The 16,040-nt window shown below is 43.5% G+C and overlaps 1 protein-coding gene across 1 annotated transcript; it reads right to left on the bottom strand.

Annotated features, from left to right (window-relative positions):
- Positions 1–775: 775 nt before the first annotated feature.
- On the bottom strand, positions 776–1,840 carry LOC128735911 (uncharacterized protein K02A2.6-like). Its single transcript, XM_053830389.1, has one exon. It carries the CDS (start codon positions 1,838–1,840, stop codon positions 776–778), a length of 1,065 nt encoding a protein of 354 aa, XP_053686364.1.
- Positions 1,841–16,040: the final 14,200 nt, after the last annotated feature.

The following is a 16,040-nucleotide window of genomic DNA, read 5'->3' as shown; positions in this document are numbered from 1 at the left end:
TCATTAATAATATTAGTATCTCCGGCTTCTTGCTCGGAGAGAACGGAAAATTGATTTTCACTAGCAACGCTAGAATTTAGAGAGGGTATATCCCTCTTTCTCTTCCCGAGGCGAGCTTTCTTACTTCGACCTGACATTTAGAAGAAATAAAATAGTTTTTCAAAAAATAGGTAGACAAAAATGGATACACTAAAAATCTTTAGCCTTTCGGTAGCCTTTATAAAGACTGATTACACACGTGGTGAATTTATAGGTAACCTAACCAACAGGCACCGCAAAAGAAATAATTTTAAACCCTGGGTAAAAACCAGGAGCTAGTAAAATATGCGACCGATCTGAACGACGTAAAAAGCTGGATATAATTTCTAAGTCATATACGTTTTATGGGGTGCCTCATAATAAATAAGAAATTTCATTTGATATTTATATTTAAGTAAATAAATAAAATGTTTTAAGTAGCATAAAAACTATGTGTTCAGGTCCTATAATTGTTACTGTTGCGATAGCGCGTTTCGGTATAGTGGCAACTCGCGGTTAACGATAAAACATAATATATTTCTAAGAACTAACTACACAAATAAAATGTGCTCCGCGAGCTGCTGCTATCGCAATAAGAATGATGAAACATGATGGCCGTCACCGGATGAGAATGATCGCACACCGAGAGCCGCGGTAGCATCTGTCACGTTGACGGCTGTCAACTGAAGAGTCCCACTGGTAACTTCTGTGCTATCATTTAACGGTTGGTGGGATGCCTTCCCAACACCTCCCCCTTTTAGAACAGGTGATACGGATCGTACCTCGCAGGCTGCCTTCGCAATCTCGAAGACTGGCGAATAGGAATCGGTTGCTGCAGTTGATTGCTAAGGGGAGTTCGATGACGTCGCCGGATAACCTGTGGTTGCAGGTCTGCTTGGAGAAAGGCCGGCAAGTCGGTTTCCTCGGCCTCCGGCTCAAGTGTAGGACGTAGTCCCCAACTGTCCAGGAGAATAGACAACGGTACTTGCACGCTACTCGGTGTAGTTTCAGTTTCTGCAGCACTCTCAGCTAACTGATGAGTCCGCAGTTGGTTGCAGTGGGATCGGATAAGATTTTGCTTTGATGGTAGCCAGATGTTATACATCACCCGACCGATGCGCTCGATCACTATACTAGGTTGCCAGGTCCACTTCGTTGCTGCATAGACCTTAGCCCAGATGAGATCTTGTTGTTTGTAACACCGAGCTTTCGCTCCGTGCTTCCGGTCAAATTTCTTTTCCTGAGCAGTACTCGGCAACTTGTGGTACGGCGTAGGCGGGTGAAGTAGCCCCAAGGACGTACGGATAGTTCGTCCATACATCAGATCAGCGGGAGATTTCCCACCAGGTGCGCTGCGACAGGGTGTGGTTCTGTAGCACAGAAGAAAGCTGTCTATGGCTTCTTCGAGGGTTTCCCCTCCTGCGATGATTTTCTTAAGCGAACGTTTAAACGTGTCAACAAACTTCTCAGCTAATCCATTTGATTGCGGATGAAAAGGCGCTGTTTTCAGATGAACGATACCATTTTTGTCGCAGTACGATTCGAAGCGGTCACTGGTGCGCTGCGTCCCATTGTCAGTAACCAGTGTTTCGGGATGACCGTACCTCGCGAAAATGCCACGTAGGATTCGCAAGGTTGCTGTGGTGGTAATCTCCTTGATTCGTTTCACTTCAGGCCATTTTGTGTACGAGTCCACCAGAATGAGAAAATAGTTCCCATCTAGCGGACCGGTGTAGTCTAGATGTAGGCGCTGCCACACTTTTGTCGGTGGGGGCCAGGGTTCCATGATAGTCTTCCTGTCTGTTTTGTTACGCAGACCCATTTTCGTGGCACATATGTCGGGGAAACGGGCGCCCGGAGATCGGAAACACCTTGAGTCTGCTTAATGGCAACTTGGTTGCAGAATGCAGTGATCGGTTGATTCCATAGACCGAACTGGTCCATCAGATCTATGCCTAAAATGTCGAGATGAACGTTGGGAGCTGATACATAACACTTACCCCAGCCAGACGCTGTTTTGGTTTGGCACAATGCTGGCTGTGCTCTTGGCTGACCAAGTTTGATCCAAGACTGGTGCGAGATGATTGATATGTCCGACCCAGTATCCAGTTGCAGCCGGAGAGGGACACCATTGAGCTGCACGTCAATGAATTTCCGACTTTGATGGATGTTCCGCACTGTCACTGTTTTTGTTGACTGCTCACGGTTCCTTTTCTCCCTGTGTTTCGTGGGGTTGCGCTTGCTCGGAACGCTGTTCGATGATTTCGATGAAAAGCATGCGCAATACCCCTCTCGATGACCGCGCTTACCGCAGTCGCGACAACTATGATCGCGGAAACGGCAATCCTTGCTGAAGTGCATCCCTCCGCAAGACCAACAAGGTGTTTTAGGTTGATCCTAAAACTCCACCACTATCTCGTCGCCACTGTTGCGATAGGGCGTTTCGGTATAGTGGCAACTCGCGATTAACGATAAAACAATATATTTCTAAGAACTAACTACACAAATTAAATGTGCTCCGCGAGCTGCTGCTATCGCAATAAGAATGATGAAACATGATGGCCGTCACCGGATGAGAATGATCGCACACCGAGAGCCGCGGTAGCATCTGTCATGTTGACGGCTGTGAACTGAAGAGTCCCACTGGTAACTTCGGTGCTGTCATTTAACGGTTGGTGGGATGCCTTCCCAACAGTTGGGGTAAGGAACGTGTTAAGCAGTGTCACCTATATTAATCAGTTGAAAATAAATGAGCCGAAAATGCACTTTTTATTCTGTTGCTTGTACCAGCGGGAGGGAAATTTCCGAAACAGTGAACCACCACAGGAATTTTTGGTTGGTTAAAATTTCCTTTAATAGAATGAAATTAGTTGAATAAATTTAGAGTTCACAATCTGGGTCTTACATTTAGTGCCTCCTACTAGCCAATTTTCCTTCGCTTAGTTCTAGCAACTCCTTAGTTTTAGGTTAGGCCGTATCTATTAAACAATTTGTATTTTTAATTTAGTATTTAGCACATTAGTTTTTAATGTTTTGTGAATCACTTAGTTCTAGTTACCTTAATTTAAGCCAATCACCACTGTAATTTATAGGACTACTACTACTGCTATCTAGCAATAGTATAATCAATTTATTAATTTCTGCCGATTCACGCTCTATGACACAGCAAATTATCTCCTCGTTCTGGTAAGTTCAGTTCAAACGTCAAACCGTCCCTACTACATCGACCAAAGGTATTGTCACCAAGAGGTGCGCGTAGTCTGTGACGTAACACTCCCCTCCGGTATGCTGACCACGCCCTTGGTCCCAGCTTACTCTGCCTCGCGCCGAACGTCCAATACCGCCAGCTTGACACTGGGTCGCTCGTAAACGCCGTTGGCTGTTTGCACGGTCGCTCTACGTGTCTGACCTCCATGGTTTACTACTCCAATGACCTTTCCCTTTGGCCAGCAATTTCTAGGGTGGTCAGGGTCTGCGATGACAACTATATCCCCTTCCTGTAGAGGTTTGGCCTTCTCGTACCACTTGGTGCGCCGAGTTATTTCGGGTAAATAGTTCTTGATCTAGCGTTTCCAGAAGAGATTAGCTAATCACTGAGAAGTTGGCCAACCACGTCGCAATGCTGCAGTATCCCCTTCGATCGTCGTCAACGGTTTGGATCCGTCTGATGAACCCAAGAGAAAATGGTTGGGTGTGAGAGCGGGAGCCGCCTCATCCTCAATCGGCACATGAGTAAGAGGCCGCGCGTTCAGAACACCTTCTATCGCCGTTAGCGCATTTCTGAGCTCTTCATCCGTGGGACGCCGCAGGTGTAGCACTTCGGTCAGATTACGTTTGACGGATCCGACAAGGCGCTCCCAACTACCGCCCATGTGGGGCGAAACCGGCGGATTGAAGCGCCAAGCGGTAGTGGGAGTAGTGAATTCACGCATCAGCTGCTGTTGGTCGAAAGTTTGCTGTATCTGATCTAGCATCCGGCTGGCACCAACAAAATTGGTTCCCCGGTCGCTGTAGAAGCTTACTGGAGTCCCTCTTCTAGTTATGAAATTCTGCAGTGCCATTATGCAGGAGTTTGTTGTTAGAGTGTTAGCTACCTCAATATGTACGGCTCTCGTCGTCAAACAGGTTAGAAGTACCCCCCATCTCTTTTCAACTCTTCGACCCACTAGTACCTCAATTGGACCGAAGTAGTCCACCCCTACATGAGCAAATGGTCTTGTATAAGCAGATAGCCGCGCTGCAGGCAGATCAGCCATTTCCGGTGTGGTGGGTACAGCATCTCTGTTTTTACACCACTGGCAGTTTCGACGAACTTTTGCAAGCGACTGTCTCAAGCGAAATATACTGTACTTTTGACGGACTTCATTGACGGCAATTTCGTAGTTACGATGCATATATTTCTCGTGGTAGTATATCAGCAACAGCTCAGTAACTCGATGGTTCGGTGGCAAAATTACAGGATTCTTCGCATCGCTATGGAGATAAGCACATACACCTGTTCTACCTCTCATCATCAAAACACCGACGTCATCTACAAATGGGCTCAGCTTGTAGATACTACTCGTTTTTGGAACTATGCCGGTTTTCTTCAACGTTATAACTTCGTCCTGGTACACGTCTCGTTGCGCTTCGCGGTAATGATGGTCTTCCGCTTTTCTCAACTCTCCGCATGACAGGGGGCCAGCGGCGAGTGAATTTCTTCCGACGCGTCGTCTAAGGTTAGAACAAAATCGCAAGACATACCCAGTTACTGCTAACAGGCGTCGCCAACTTGAAAACCTACTAGTGTCGATTACCGATTCGACAGCTTGACAATGGAATAACACGTTGGATCTTATCTCTTCTTCCGTAGAAATTGATTTCACTGGTAAATAGGGCCACGTTTTTTCATCCTGCATCAAGAATTCAGGACCTCTGAACCATCTGCTTGTAGAAGATAAGTCAGGTTGATTTTGCCACCTTGTCCCATCGTCGGCCACGTTAAGTTTGGTAGGCACCCAGCTCCATTCCTGCAGATCGGTCGAATCCAACAGTTCACTTACTCGCGCTCCAACGAAAGCACTATATCGCTTATGATCCGATTTCAGCCAACACAAAACATTCCGAGAGTCGGTCCAGAACGTACGCTTCGACACCTTCAGAGTAAGGCTTTGCAAAACAGTGTTAACCAACCTAACTCCATAAGTTGCTGCTTCAAGCTCTAAACGTGGGATGGATGTATATCTAAGCGGCGCAACTCGAGTCTTGGCTGCCACCAATGAGCAGTCCACCTTCTTTCCTATTACAAAGCGTAGAAACACAACCGTAGTCATAGCACTCTCGCTGGCGTCCATGAATGCATGCAGGCTAATGCTGTCAGGTTTTGTCAACGCCAGTATTTGCTGATATCGTCTAGGAATACGCAGCTGTTCCAACTCAGGGAGTAACCGTAGCCAACTTCGCCATCTCTCGAATAAGTTCTCGGGAATACATTCGTCCCACTGTACACCAGCGCGCCACACATCTTGCAGAAGAATTTTAAGCAGGATCAGGAAATGGTCTATGAGGCCAAGAGGGTCGTAGATGGTCATCAATGTTCGTAGGATCTCCCGTTTCGTTGGATAACGGCTTCCATCAAGTAAAGAAGGATCGAATCTTGCCCAGCTTATTTTGTACTTAAAAACGTCGTCTCGTGTGTCCCACCACATTCCTAGGATTTTCTGACTCGCCAGTTCTGCCGTGAAGTTCAAGTCTTTCTCTGATGACATCCTTTCATCCACTTTCGATAGCACTAACGGAGAGTTGGAAACCCAATTACGGATTTCAAATCCGCCCTGCTCATGCACAAACCGCACTGCTTCAGCAAGCTCGACTGCTTTCTCTTCCGTCTCTACACTTATAACCATGTCGTCCACGTAATGACCTTTCTTGATGACAGTCACCGCCTCTGGGTACGTTTCTGCAAATCTATCAGCATTCCTGTTCTTAACATACTGCGCTGTAGCCGGAGAACAGCTCGCCCCGAAAGTCATAACTTCCATGACGTAAGTATCCGGTTCGACCTGTTCGACATGATCGCGCCACAAGAAATGCTGGCAATGTTGATCCGCGGGAATAATTCTCACCTGATGAAACATCTCGCGGATGTCGGCGCACACACCAACGTGATACTCCCGAAACTGAATCAGGATGCCCACCAAGGAAGCCAGTTGATCTGGTCCGGTAACGAGAACTGAGTTTAAAGATGTCCCATATGCTTCAGCCGCTGCGTCCCAGACGATTCTCACCTTTCCAGGTTTGTTCACGTTGTACACCGGAAAAATAGGCAAGTACCAAATGCGATCGTATTTTGCGGAAAGCTCCTCTTGCGACAATTTACGGATATAATGCTTGGACCTATACTCCGCCATCTTCTCTCTCATTATCTTTGCCAATTCTGTGTCCTTCTCCATACGCTTTTCAAGACATCTCAAACGACGAACTGCAACAGCTTTATTGTCTGGAAGCCGAACTTTCTCAGAACGCCATAACAATCCTGTTTCGTAGCGTTGACCGATAAAATGGGTACGGGTTTCGAGCAGGAACATTGCACGTTCATCGTCTTTGGACAGTTGGATACGATTCTGTTTAATTACCAAACTATCTAAAGAAAAATAGTCCTTGACCGTTTGGTTAAGCTCTCCTACGTTTTGCGCATTGCAGGTACAAATATGATAGGTATGACTAATAACATCTAAGGAATTATCCGCAGTCCATCCGCCATACACCGCCCAACCAAGATTCGTTTTAACCGCAATCGGGTCACCGATTTGGCCCTCACGACTCTTGCGCACTAGCATTAGATTCGCATGACGTAGGCCAATCAATAGTCGCGGCCGAACGTTCGAATAAGATTCCACAGGAATTCCTTGTAAGTAACCGTATTTCAAGTTTAGCTTGGCCATGTCCAAAGATTGGTATGGTAACTGTAGTTCTGCCACCGTTCTTACGTCCTGAAGAAGTGACCGCTTTCCTCCACGTCCACGAAGCTCCACGTTTACACTTTGAGAGTCTGATTCGTAACGGTGAGTGCCTCCCGTCCACTTGAGACATAGTGGGCGAACATTTCCGTGTAACATTAGTTCATCGGCTAGCTCCTGATCTATCAGTGTCAACTCCGAACCATCATCCAAGAAAGCAAAACACTGCACTTGCTTGCCATTTCCAAATAACGTCACTGGCGCGTAGCGGAATGATCCGGTTGTGGTACCAGAGATGCGTGTGAATGTTGCGTTCTTCATTCAGGGTTTCTCGTTTGCTTGTCGTGTTACAACTCGAGATCGCTGAGACAGTTAAATCCTTGTGGAGTAAAACATGGTGCTTGAAGGTACAGCCGTTTTTCCCGCAAATTCCAGGATTACAACCACCTTTATGTTGCTGTAAACATTTTCGACAGAAGTTAAATCCACGAACAGTCGCCCATCTTGCTTCGTATGATAACTCTTGAAATCGCGGACACCTTCCGAGATTTTTGCACGCACCTTTACATGCTGGACACGGTTTATTTTCGTGGTTCACTACCGCTCCCGAAGAACTGCATTGTGTTATTGATGCTGGCCTTTATCCTGAGGAGCAATTTCTGTGTGGGTGTTTACGTATTTCTCCTTCCGAATTCCACGAGGCTCCTGCTTATTGCCTCGACTCTGCGGTTCGAAAACCACATTTACGTCTTCTGCCAATGTATATATCCACCGACTGAATGTAGAAAGTTTTACCGTTGACCGATTCCGCTTATACCGCGCCCAATCTAACTTTATTTGGGGAGGTAACTTATTGATGAACTCCTTAAGCAAGGTTGTATCACACATGTACTCTTGCTTATTATAAACCTCTACAGTGGCACAAAGATTTTGAACCTCAAGGGCGAAATCTACCAGCTTATCCATCGCATCTGGCTTGATACTAGGCATGGACACGATCTTCTCTTTTAGATGCTCTATTATCGTTTCCGGTTTACCAAAACGTAGCCTAAGCGCTTCAATCGCCCTATTCACAGTCTCAGGTCGCAATAGAAAACTACGAACCGCGTTATACGCATCTCCTTTGAGACAGTTCCTTAAGCGAATCATATTTTCTGCTTCTGTGTAGCCACACATTTCCGTGGTATCCTCGTACGTCGACAAAAACATCGGCCATTCCTCAGGACTCCCAGCAAATTTGGGTAAATCCCGCGTAACCACCTGGCGCGCCGCTAATTCTTCTCTAGATAAACGCTTGTTGCCTCGGAGGGAATGTTGACGCTCTACCTGGGATCGATTGCCGCACTCACCGTTTGCCTTCGCCACAGATAGTCGCCTGGGTGATTTGACACGTGACGTATTCCGGTTACGAGTTGAAATGTTGTCTTCACGTTCCGTTTTACGGACAGCTGTTTCCCCGTAGGAATCCTCGCTCCACACTTCACCATCCTGCGAATCTTCATTCGAGCATTTGGTTTCACTTCCGCAGTCTTCACGATGGTTTAACCAAACCGCCACTTTGTTTCTGGTGCTATGATGTCCATTGATAGACCCTCCACAGCTCTCCAGATCGGCCATCTCCTTCAGTACATCAAATTTCTTTTTCACTAACTCTCGCTTGCGTTGCATTTTCTCCTGCATTAATGTTTCTTCGGCTTCAATTTGTTTTAAATCCAGATCCAAACGCACTTTAGCTGATTTGAGAGAAGTACCTGACACAACAGATCCAGCCTTATGAAAAGTTCCCTTTGCAGCACCGTTTTTGCTATCAACCACTTCCACAGCATCATCATGTGCCGTACCGACTTCGCCGACAACATCCTTCCGCCTCGCACCCGCAGTCGCCTTGTTTACACTTTTTTCCTTTGCAAATCGGGTAACTTTTTTGCGTTGCACAGTGCCCGACTTCGTTTGCACAGCTGTTTTCCTTCTCGATTTCGCTTTACTACTGGTTGCTCTCGCATTAACGCATTTTGAGCAAGCCCAGCTTTGATGCGCGATATCTTCAGAAACGCCTACACACGAAAAATGGTGCCACACATCACAAGCGTCACATTGGACCATTCGTAGATTGTCCGGCTTGTCACAAATTCCGCAACTACTTTCAGCCACCGGTGTGGATTCGTGCTCAGGGTAGGGGATTTGATTCTTAGGAGTCGAATTAGCAATCATATCGTTTTGAGGGTTTTTATTTTTAAGAGATTTTTCTGGGGGGTTTTTATTCATGTTTGTATCTAACCGTACACTGGGAGCAGATTGCATATCCTTACCTGAGGTAGCTTTTGTCCCACCTGCAACGGAACCATCAGCACTTACTCCTGGTTCCGACATCGTTTCACGTAAATGAAATTTTAATTTGTTGCTTGTACCAGCGGGAGGGAAATTTCCGAAACAGTGAACCACCACAGGAATTTTTGGTTGGTTAAAATTTCCTTTAATAGAATGAAATTAGTTGAATAAATTTAGAGTTCACAATCTGGGTCTTACATTTAGTGCCTCCTACTAGCCAATTTTCCTTCGCTTAATTCTAGCAACTCCTTAGTTTTAGGTTAGGCCGTATCTATTAAACAATTTGTATTTTTAATTTAGTATTTAGCACTTTAGTTTTTAATGTTTTGTGAATCACTTAGTTCTAGTTACCTTAATTTAAGCCAATCACCACTGTAATTTATAGGACTAACTAGATCCCGCATAATCAAAAACTATTGTTAAAACGGTAAGTATTATAAATGTACTATATGACCAATAGTGATTGTTCGTGATATAGTTTCATATTATTTGCTACCATTCGAAGTCGTGGATGTTAAACCATTCAGGTACGATATTGTATATAGTTAGTACTAAATAAATAGTTAGAACGAAATGCTGACTATGCTTTTTATAGATACTATTTGTGGTATAGTGCATTAAATGCAAAACAGCCATTTTGTTATACAATTTTGAAGCGAGATGTTGTGCGTACCCAACTCCTCGATAAACTATATGAAAAAGTGCAGGTAAAACATAATGAATATGTTTTCACTTTAAATTCATATCATATGTAGTTTTTCTATTCTTATAACAGGTATTTTCTAAAAGACGCAGAGTCTAGGCCAGAGTACACACCGCTTCACAAAAAAATGTGCACGCGAAGAGTTTTTTGCTTCACGGCCTAGATCCGTGCAGGTTTATGCCGTATCAGGAACTCGTCCCCACTTCCTGAGCTCGGTCCTGAGCTACTCGTCGTCAATCGCCTGGGTGTTTCGATACCTACTACGGACCACTTCAATCTTGTCGAGCCATCTCCCGCTGGGACTTTATTCGTGAATTTATTTGGTGAAGCGAACACATCTTGCCGGTTGCCGCATGTTGTCCGGCATCCTCACAAATAAAATTTTTGTTTGTACTATTCATGAGAAAATAAATGAATCATTTAATTACATAACAATATTTAGATCATTAAATATAATAAACCAACGGTTCCCGGTACAATCCAGTAACCATACTAGAACCATTAGTGCAATGTTACATACACCATTAGAGACCATATAATTATCATTGTCCCTATCATTCAATGTGAATCGTTTGTTTCCGAAAAACCATAATAATACTATATAAGGGTCATTCCACGGGAAATTTACAGTCAAATTTTTTTTCTCTTCGTAATATTTTTTTTACGTTTTTTGTCCAAAAAAAATCGACACGTATTTTTCTATTTCGATGTTACTGTTGGAATTCGCAAGATATGATTTTTTAAAGTATTGTAATCTGAAAAAATCACTATTTTTTAAATGCTGATTGTAAACATAGTTTGTAATATCAAAAAATGACTTTCTACCAGATGTGTTCACTATTCCACAAGCTTTCAAAATTGGTATAACATACCCCCTTTCGATTGTTTTTCAATAGTTAAATAGTGCATTTTTATAAACAATTGCAATTTTTTCAAAGTTGGAACTTTTTTTTCTCGATTTTTTTTATTTTAAAATATTTGTTGATCTTTCTCGAAGAAACATGCAAAATTTGGAAATGGAGAAATGAAAACTCTAGAAGTTATGAGTTTTTATATCGAAGCGCGCACATTAATGCAAACGACCGGACGAACGCGCGTGGTTCTACGACACGTTACACTTAATAGCATCAAAGGCGGCCTCGTTATGAAGCTGCCCGTGGGTTAGAGCATCGATTGAGCATAACCGCTCGTTTGCATTAATGTGCGCGCTTCGATATAAACATGCATAGCTTCTAGAGTTTTCATTTCTCCATTTCCAAATTTTGCATGCTTCTTCGAGAAAGATGAAGAAATATTTTAAAATAAAAAAAATCGAGAAAAAAAAGTTCCAACTTTGAAAAAATTGCAATTGTTTATAAAAATGCACTATTTAACTATTGAAAAACAATCGAAAGGGGTATGTTATACCAATTTTGAAAGCTTGTGGAATAGTGAATACATCTGGTAGAAAGTCATTTTTTGATATTACAAACTATGTTTACAATCAGCATTTAAAAAATAGTGATTTTTTCAGATTACAATACTTTAAAAAATCATATCTTGCGAATTCCAACAGTAACATCGAAATAGAAAAATACGTGTCGATTTTTTTTGGACAAAGAACGTAAAAAAAATATTCCGAAGAGAAAAAAAATTTTGACTGTAAATTTCCCGTGGAATGACCCATATGTAACAGTTTTAGTACAATTTCACTGACTATATGTCCACCATACCAAGTATGATATCGCCAAAAAATTGTTCGCGAAAATCAGCATTTTTGTATGGTAACCAAACCTAACGACTAGTTCATACAATAGTTATTTCTCAGTTTACCATTTGGCAGATAGTCAAAACCATTGCTGGGTATAGTCTGCATATGGTTATATGATTATACAGCAAATGGTTAGAAAACTATACGGAAAATCGTTGGCGTATGGTATTTGACTATGCGGGATAGCAATTCTGAACAAAAACGATGGGCAGAAAATGTGAAGTACATTCGTGTTTTAATAATGATGCTAAAAACTGTGGGAAATCATTTTACAAATTTCCGTATTGCGAAAAAACGTAAGTACCATTTTATACATAATGGCAAAAAATGAAACGTATCTTGTTCTTTACAGAAAGCTGCTATGATTGGGTGAAATTTTGCGATTCTGATGAGTTATTGCGATTATTTCGTAGTGCTGGATCCACACCTCTAAAAAAAAAATTGTTCAGATCACTTTGAAGTGCAGTCACTGCGTGATCCTCATCGAAAGGATAAAGGGTAATTCGATGGAATTTCGAGACGAAGCAGATTCTACTGGACGCAATAATCATGCTTTGGAAGATATATTAGATGATCCGCAAATAGGTTGGGGCGAAGTTACCGTCGAAGAAAACAGCACACTTTTTGACCATTTGCGAATGCTTCCGATATCGAACGAAGTCAACGCTGAACATATCCCAAACCTGTCGTCTACTCATACAAATATCGAGGCAATAGATTTGAAGGAACTGCGTATTCTGCAACATGTTTCGGAACAGCCGACTAATGATGTGGCCCAGACTTCCGGCGAAAATTTCGAATCAGCATTGGACACTGTTTACAAAAAATTATACGAGCGAGAAAAAGGCAAGCAGCAAATGTTAGAACTAGAAGTAACAAAACTTAGAAAAAATCTGCAAGTATGTAAGCGTACAGGTGCCAGACGTAAACAGTCTCTAATGAAATGTAAGCAAACTATTCGTTTGAAAAATCGCTGCATAAGGCTGCTTAGAAAAAACGGTATTATCGCCAGCAAATTGTTGAGTAAATTGAAGCAGAATCCAATATTATACACTAGTTTAGGAAATTTAGGTCAGCCTTCAAAAAGAACCCAGGTAACCAATAAGCATTTCCAATGCAATTTAAAAGCAAGCCAATAAGCATTTAAGTTGTCTTAAATGCTATTTTGGCAAAATATGCGGCTACTTTACTGCAAGCCTTCTTATAGTGCTGACAATGCTTATTTGCAACTAGTTACCAACAAGAAGAATTTAAATAGAATTGTGCATGCCAATTTACAACAGTTATGCAGTCAAAAAGCTGATAACCAACAACCTGCAGTATAAAACGCCAAGGATGCTAATAAACGACTGATTTACTGCTTATTTTAATGCTTATTGGTTACCTGCTTATTGGTTACCTGGGAAGGAGAAAAAGGAGGACAGACAGACAGAAATGCATGTTTATAGGTATAGATGTATACGTATCACATTTCACTCAGTTTTCTTAAAACTCTTTCTTAAATGAAAGATATCATAACACTTGTTTTAGTTATTAACTTGTGCATACTAGGTTGAACACGTAATTCCACTTCGTCAAATTATAACCACTACTGGGGATAATTCTTTATATGTCATTCAAATTTTAAATAAAAATCCTTTTAAATACATCCTTTTAAATACATATATTAACATGTAAAACAAAAACAGACAAACATCTTTCATAACTCATAATTCGTCAATTTCTACTCTATTATTACTACTACAATTGATTCTTTGTGCAATCATTTTGTGTTCGGACGAGGTGGATCTTTTCGGGACACCGGGTTCTGAGCAACACGCAAAATCACGATTGCAATTCTGTGCAGCTTTAAACTGCAATATTTAATTTAATTAGTTCATTTTAGTTTAAGTTTACAATAGTTATTTTAGCTTACACTTTCGGTGTTGGGCGATAATTTTAGATCCACACGTGCAATTTTAGGTTAGCTATTCTTTAGGATCTTCAATAGTAGATAATAAGATTCATATCAATATAGATTTTAACAATTTTAGCTAAATAAGTAACTACTCACGGTGGATTTTAGTGTAGTATAAGTAACTAAGAGTTTTTAACTATTTATAAGTAGGTATAATCAACTAATTATTAAGAAATCAATAAATTTGCTAGGTAACTTTTAGTTTTAGGTTTTACTTCGCCACGATGACATTCACAAATGACTTCGAGACGATCGCTTACTCAGCATACGTCATCCGCTGTCAGTCGTTAGACCGTCCGACGTCGGTTGACAACCGTCACCGTAATATCCCGCCGGTGCAGTGCGCCCAGCGCCAACATCCTCCCCCCGTAACACTTGCCACAGGTCCAAGTTTTACCACCAACATCTATTAGAGCTAACTTTGATACAGGCCTTCGGAGAAGTCCCCTCGCAGTTCTAACGACGGCTTGCCGGATTCGGCCATCACTTCCAGCTACCGTCTCCATCACTCGCCCTCTAGTCCAGTTGTTTCGCTTGTCGTCCTCCACGTTGAGCACTAGGTCACCGGTGGCTATCATCCGCTCTTCCCCGAACCATTTCGTTCTCTTCGTCGGAGTGGGCAGCATTTCCCGGATCCATCGTCTCCAGAAACAATCCAATTGATGTTGCAACATTCCCCACGAACTCTTTACCGCTTCTGTCCTAGTTGTTGGCTCCACCGCAGCCTGCCGAATTCCGCTCGAATTTCCCAATAGGAAGTGGTTCGGAGATAAAGCCTCGCTTTCTTCCGAGTCTAAAGGCAGATATGTTAGGGGGCGTTGATTGACAATGGCCTCCGCTTCGATGACCAAGGTATTGAGTGACTCGTCGTCCAGCTTCCGGTCACTGTTGTAGGCGCTCAACATCGCCTGCTTTACGGAGCGCACCATACGCTCCCATGTGTGGAGCCGATGGAGGAATGAATAGCCACTTAGTGTTCGTACTGGTCACAGTCGCAGCAAGTCCCTGCAAAATCTACTTTGCCAACAATCTTTCCGTGCCGTGAAAGTTGGTCGCGTTATCGGAATGGATCTCGGCCGGGGCTCCTCGGCGGCATACAAAACGACGAATACTCTTTATGCAGGCTTCGGGTAATAAGCTGCATACCACTTCGCAGTGTACCGCTCGAATGGTAAGGCAGGTGAAGAGTGCCACCCATCTTTTAGCGCTACTGCGTCCTACTTTCACCACCAATGGACTGAAGAAATCCAGGCCGACATACGTGAAGGGCCTAGTAAACGAAGCTAAGCGAGCTGGAGGGAGTGAAGCCATGCGTGGCATATGAGGTGCCGCTTGGCGCAGCTTGCATACAGTGCATCCACTCGCAACCTTTCGGACGACTGCTCGTAGGTTAGGCACGTGGTACCGTTGACGGATCTCGTTTACCACAGTCTCTGAATTAGCATGTTGGAACCGCCGGTGGTACGCGTCCACTACAAGAGTTGTTATACGGTGCCACTCGGGCAGAATCACGGGAAACTTCGTTTCCGTACACACGTTTGTCGCTGCTCCTATCCGTCCATCCACTCGCAGAATACCCGTCTCGTCGATAAACGGCGTCAGCTGATACAAAGCGCTCCGTTTGTTCAAGCCTGTTTGACCGGTTCTTGGTTGGTCACGGTTGTCTGAAAGCACCGCGATTTCTTCTGGGAATCTCTATCGTTGCGCCATTGAAATCAACGTCACTTCAGCTTGCCGCAGCTCGTCTTGGTTAAGGTAACCTTCAATTTTCGCCTCGCCGTAGATTGTCCGTCTCAGGTTCCCTACATAGCGATGTACAAATGCCGTAGCTCTGAGTAAGCGTTCCCACTTGGAAAAACGCTCAAAATCGATCAATACTGCAGGCACGGATGCTTCCACGTGAACATTGCACGTACGTAACTCTTCTTCAACGATTGGTTGTGGCTTTTTTTGCTTCGGCCACTCTTCGACAGGTTGATACAAAAATGACGGTCCCTGGTACCAGCAACTTTTAACGTCCACGGTTGGACCATTCCGCCATTTCGTGGCAAGATCCGCTGGGTTTTGCTTCGACGGTACCCACTGCCATTCGTTCACATCTGTCTGCTCCAGTACTTCACCAATCCTACAGGCTACATACTGCTTATACTTGCGGGGATCTGCTCTTATCCACGCCAGAACTGTGGTAGAATCCGACCATAGAAATCGCTCTGTTACTCTTACGGTAGGGGATTCCAGAACAAAGCGCATTAGGCGCGTTCCAAGGACAGCCGCTTGCAGCTCCAACCGAGGGACTGACAAGTGTTTTAGTGGTGCCACCTTGGTTTTCGCCGTTATCAAAACACA

Source organism: Sabethes cyaneus, chromosome 2, assembly GCF_943734655.1.
Source record: "Sabethes cyaneus chromosome 2, idSabCyanKW18_F2, whole genome shotgun sequence".
Classification (NCBI taxonomy): domain Eukaryota; kingdom Metazoa; phylum Arthropoda; class Insecta; order Diptera; family Culicidae; genus Sabethes; species Sabethes cyaneus.
Note: the sequence above shows the minus strand (reverse complement) of the source record. Positions and strands in the feature narration are given on the sequence as shown.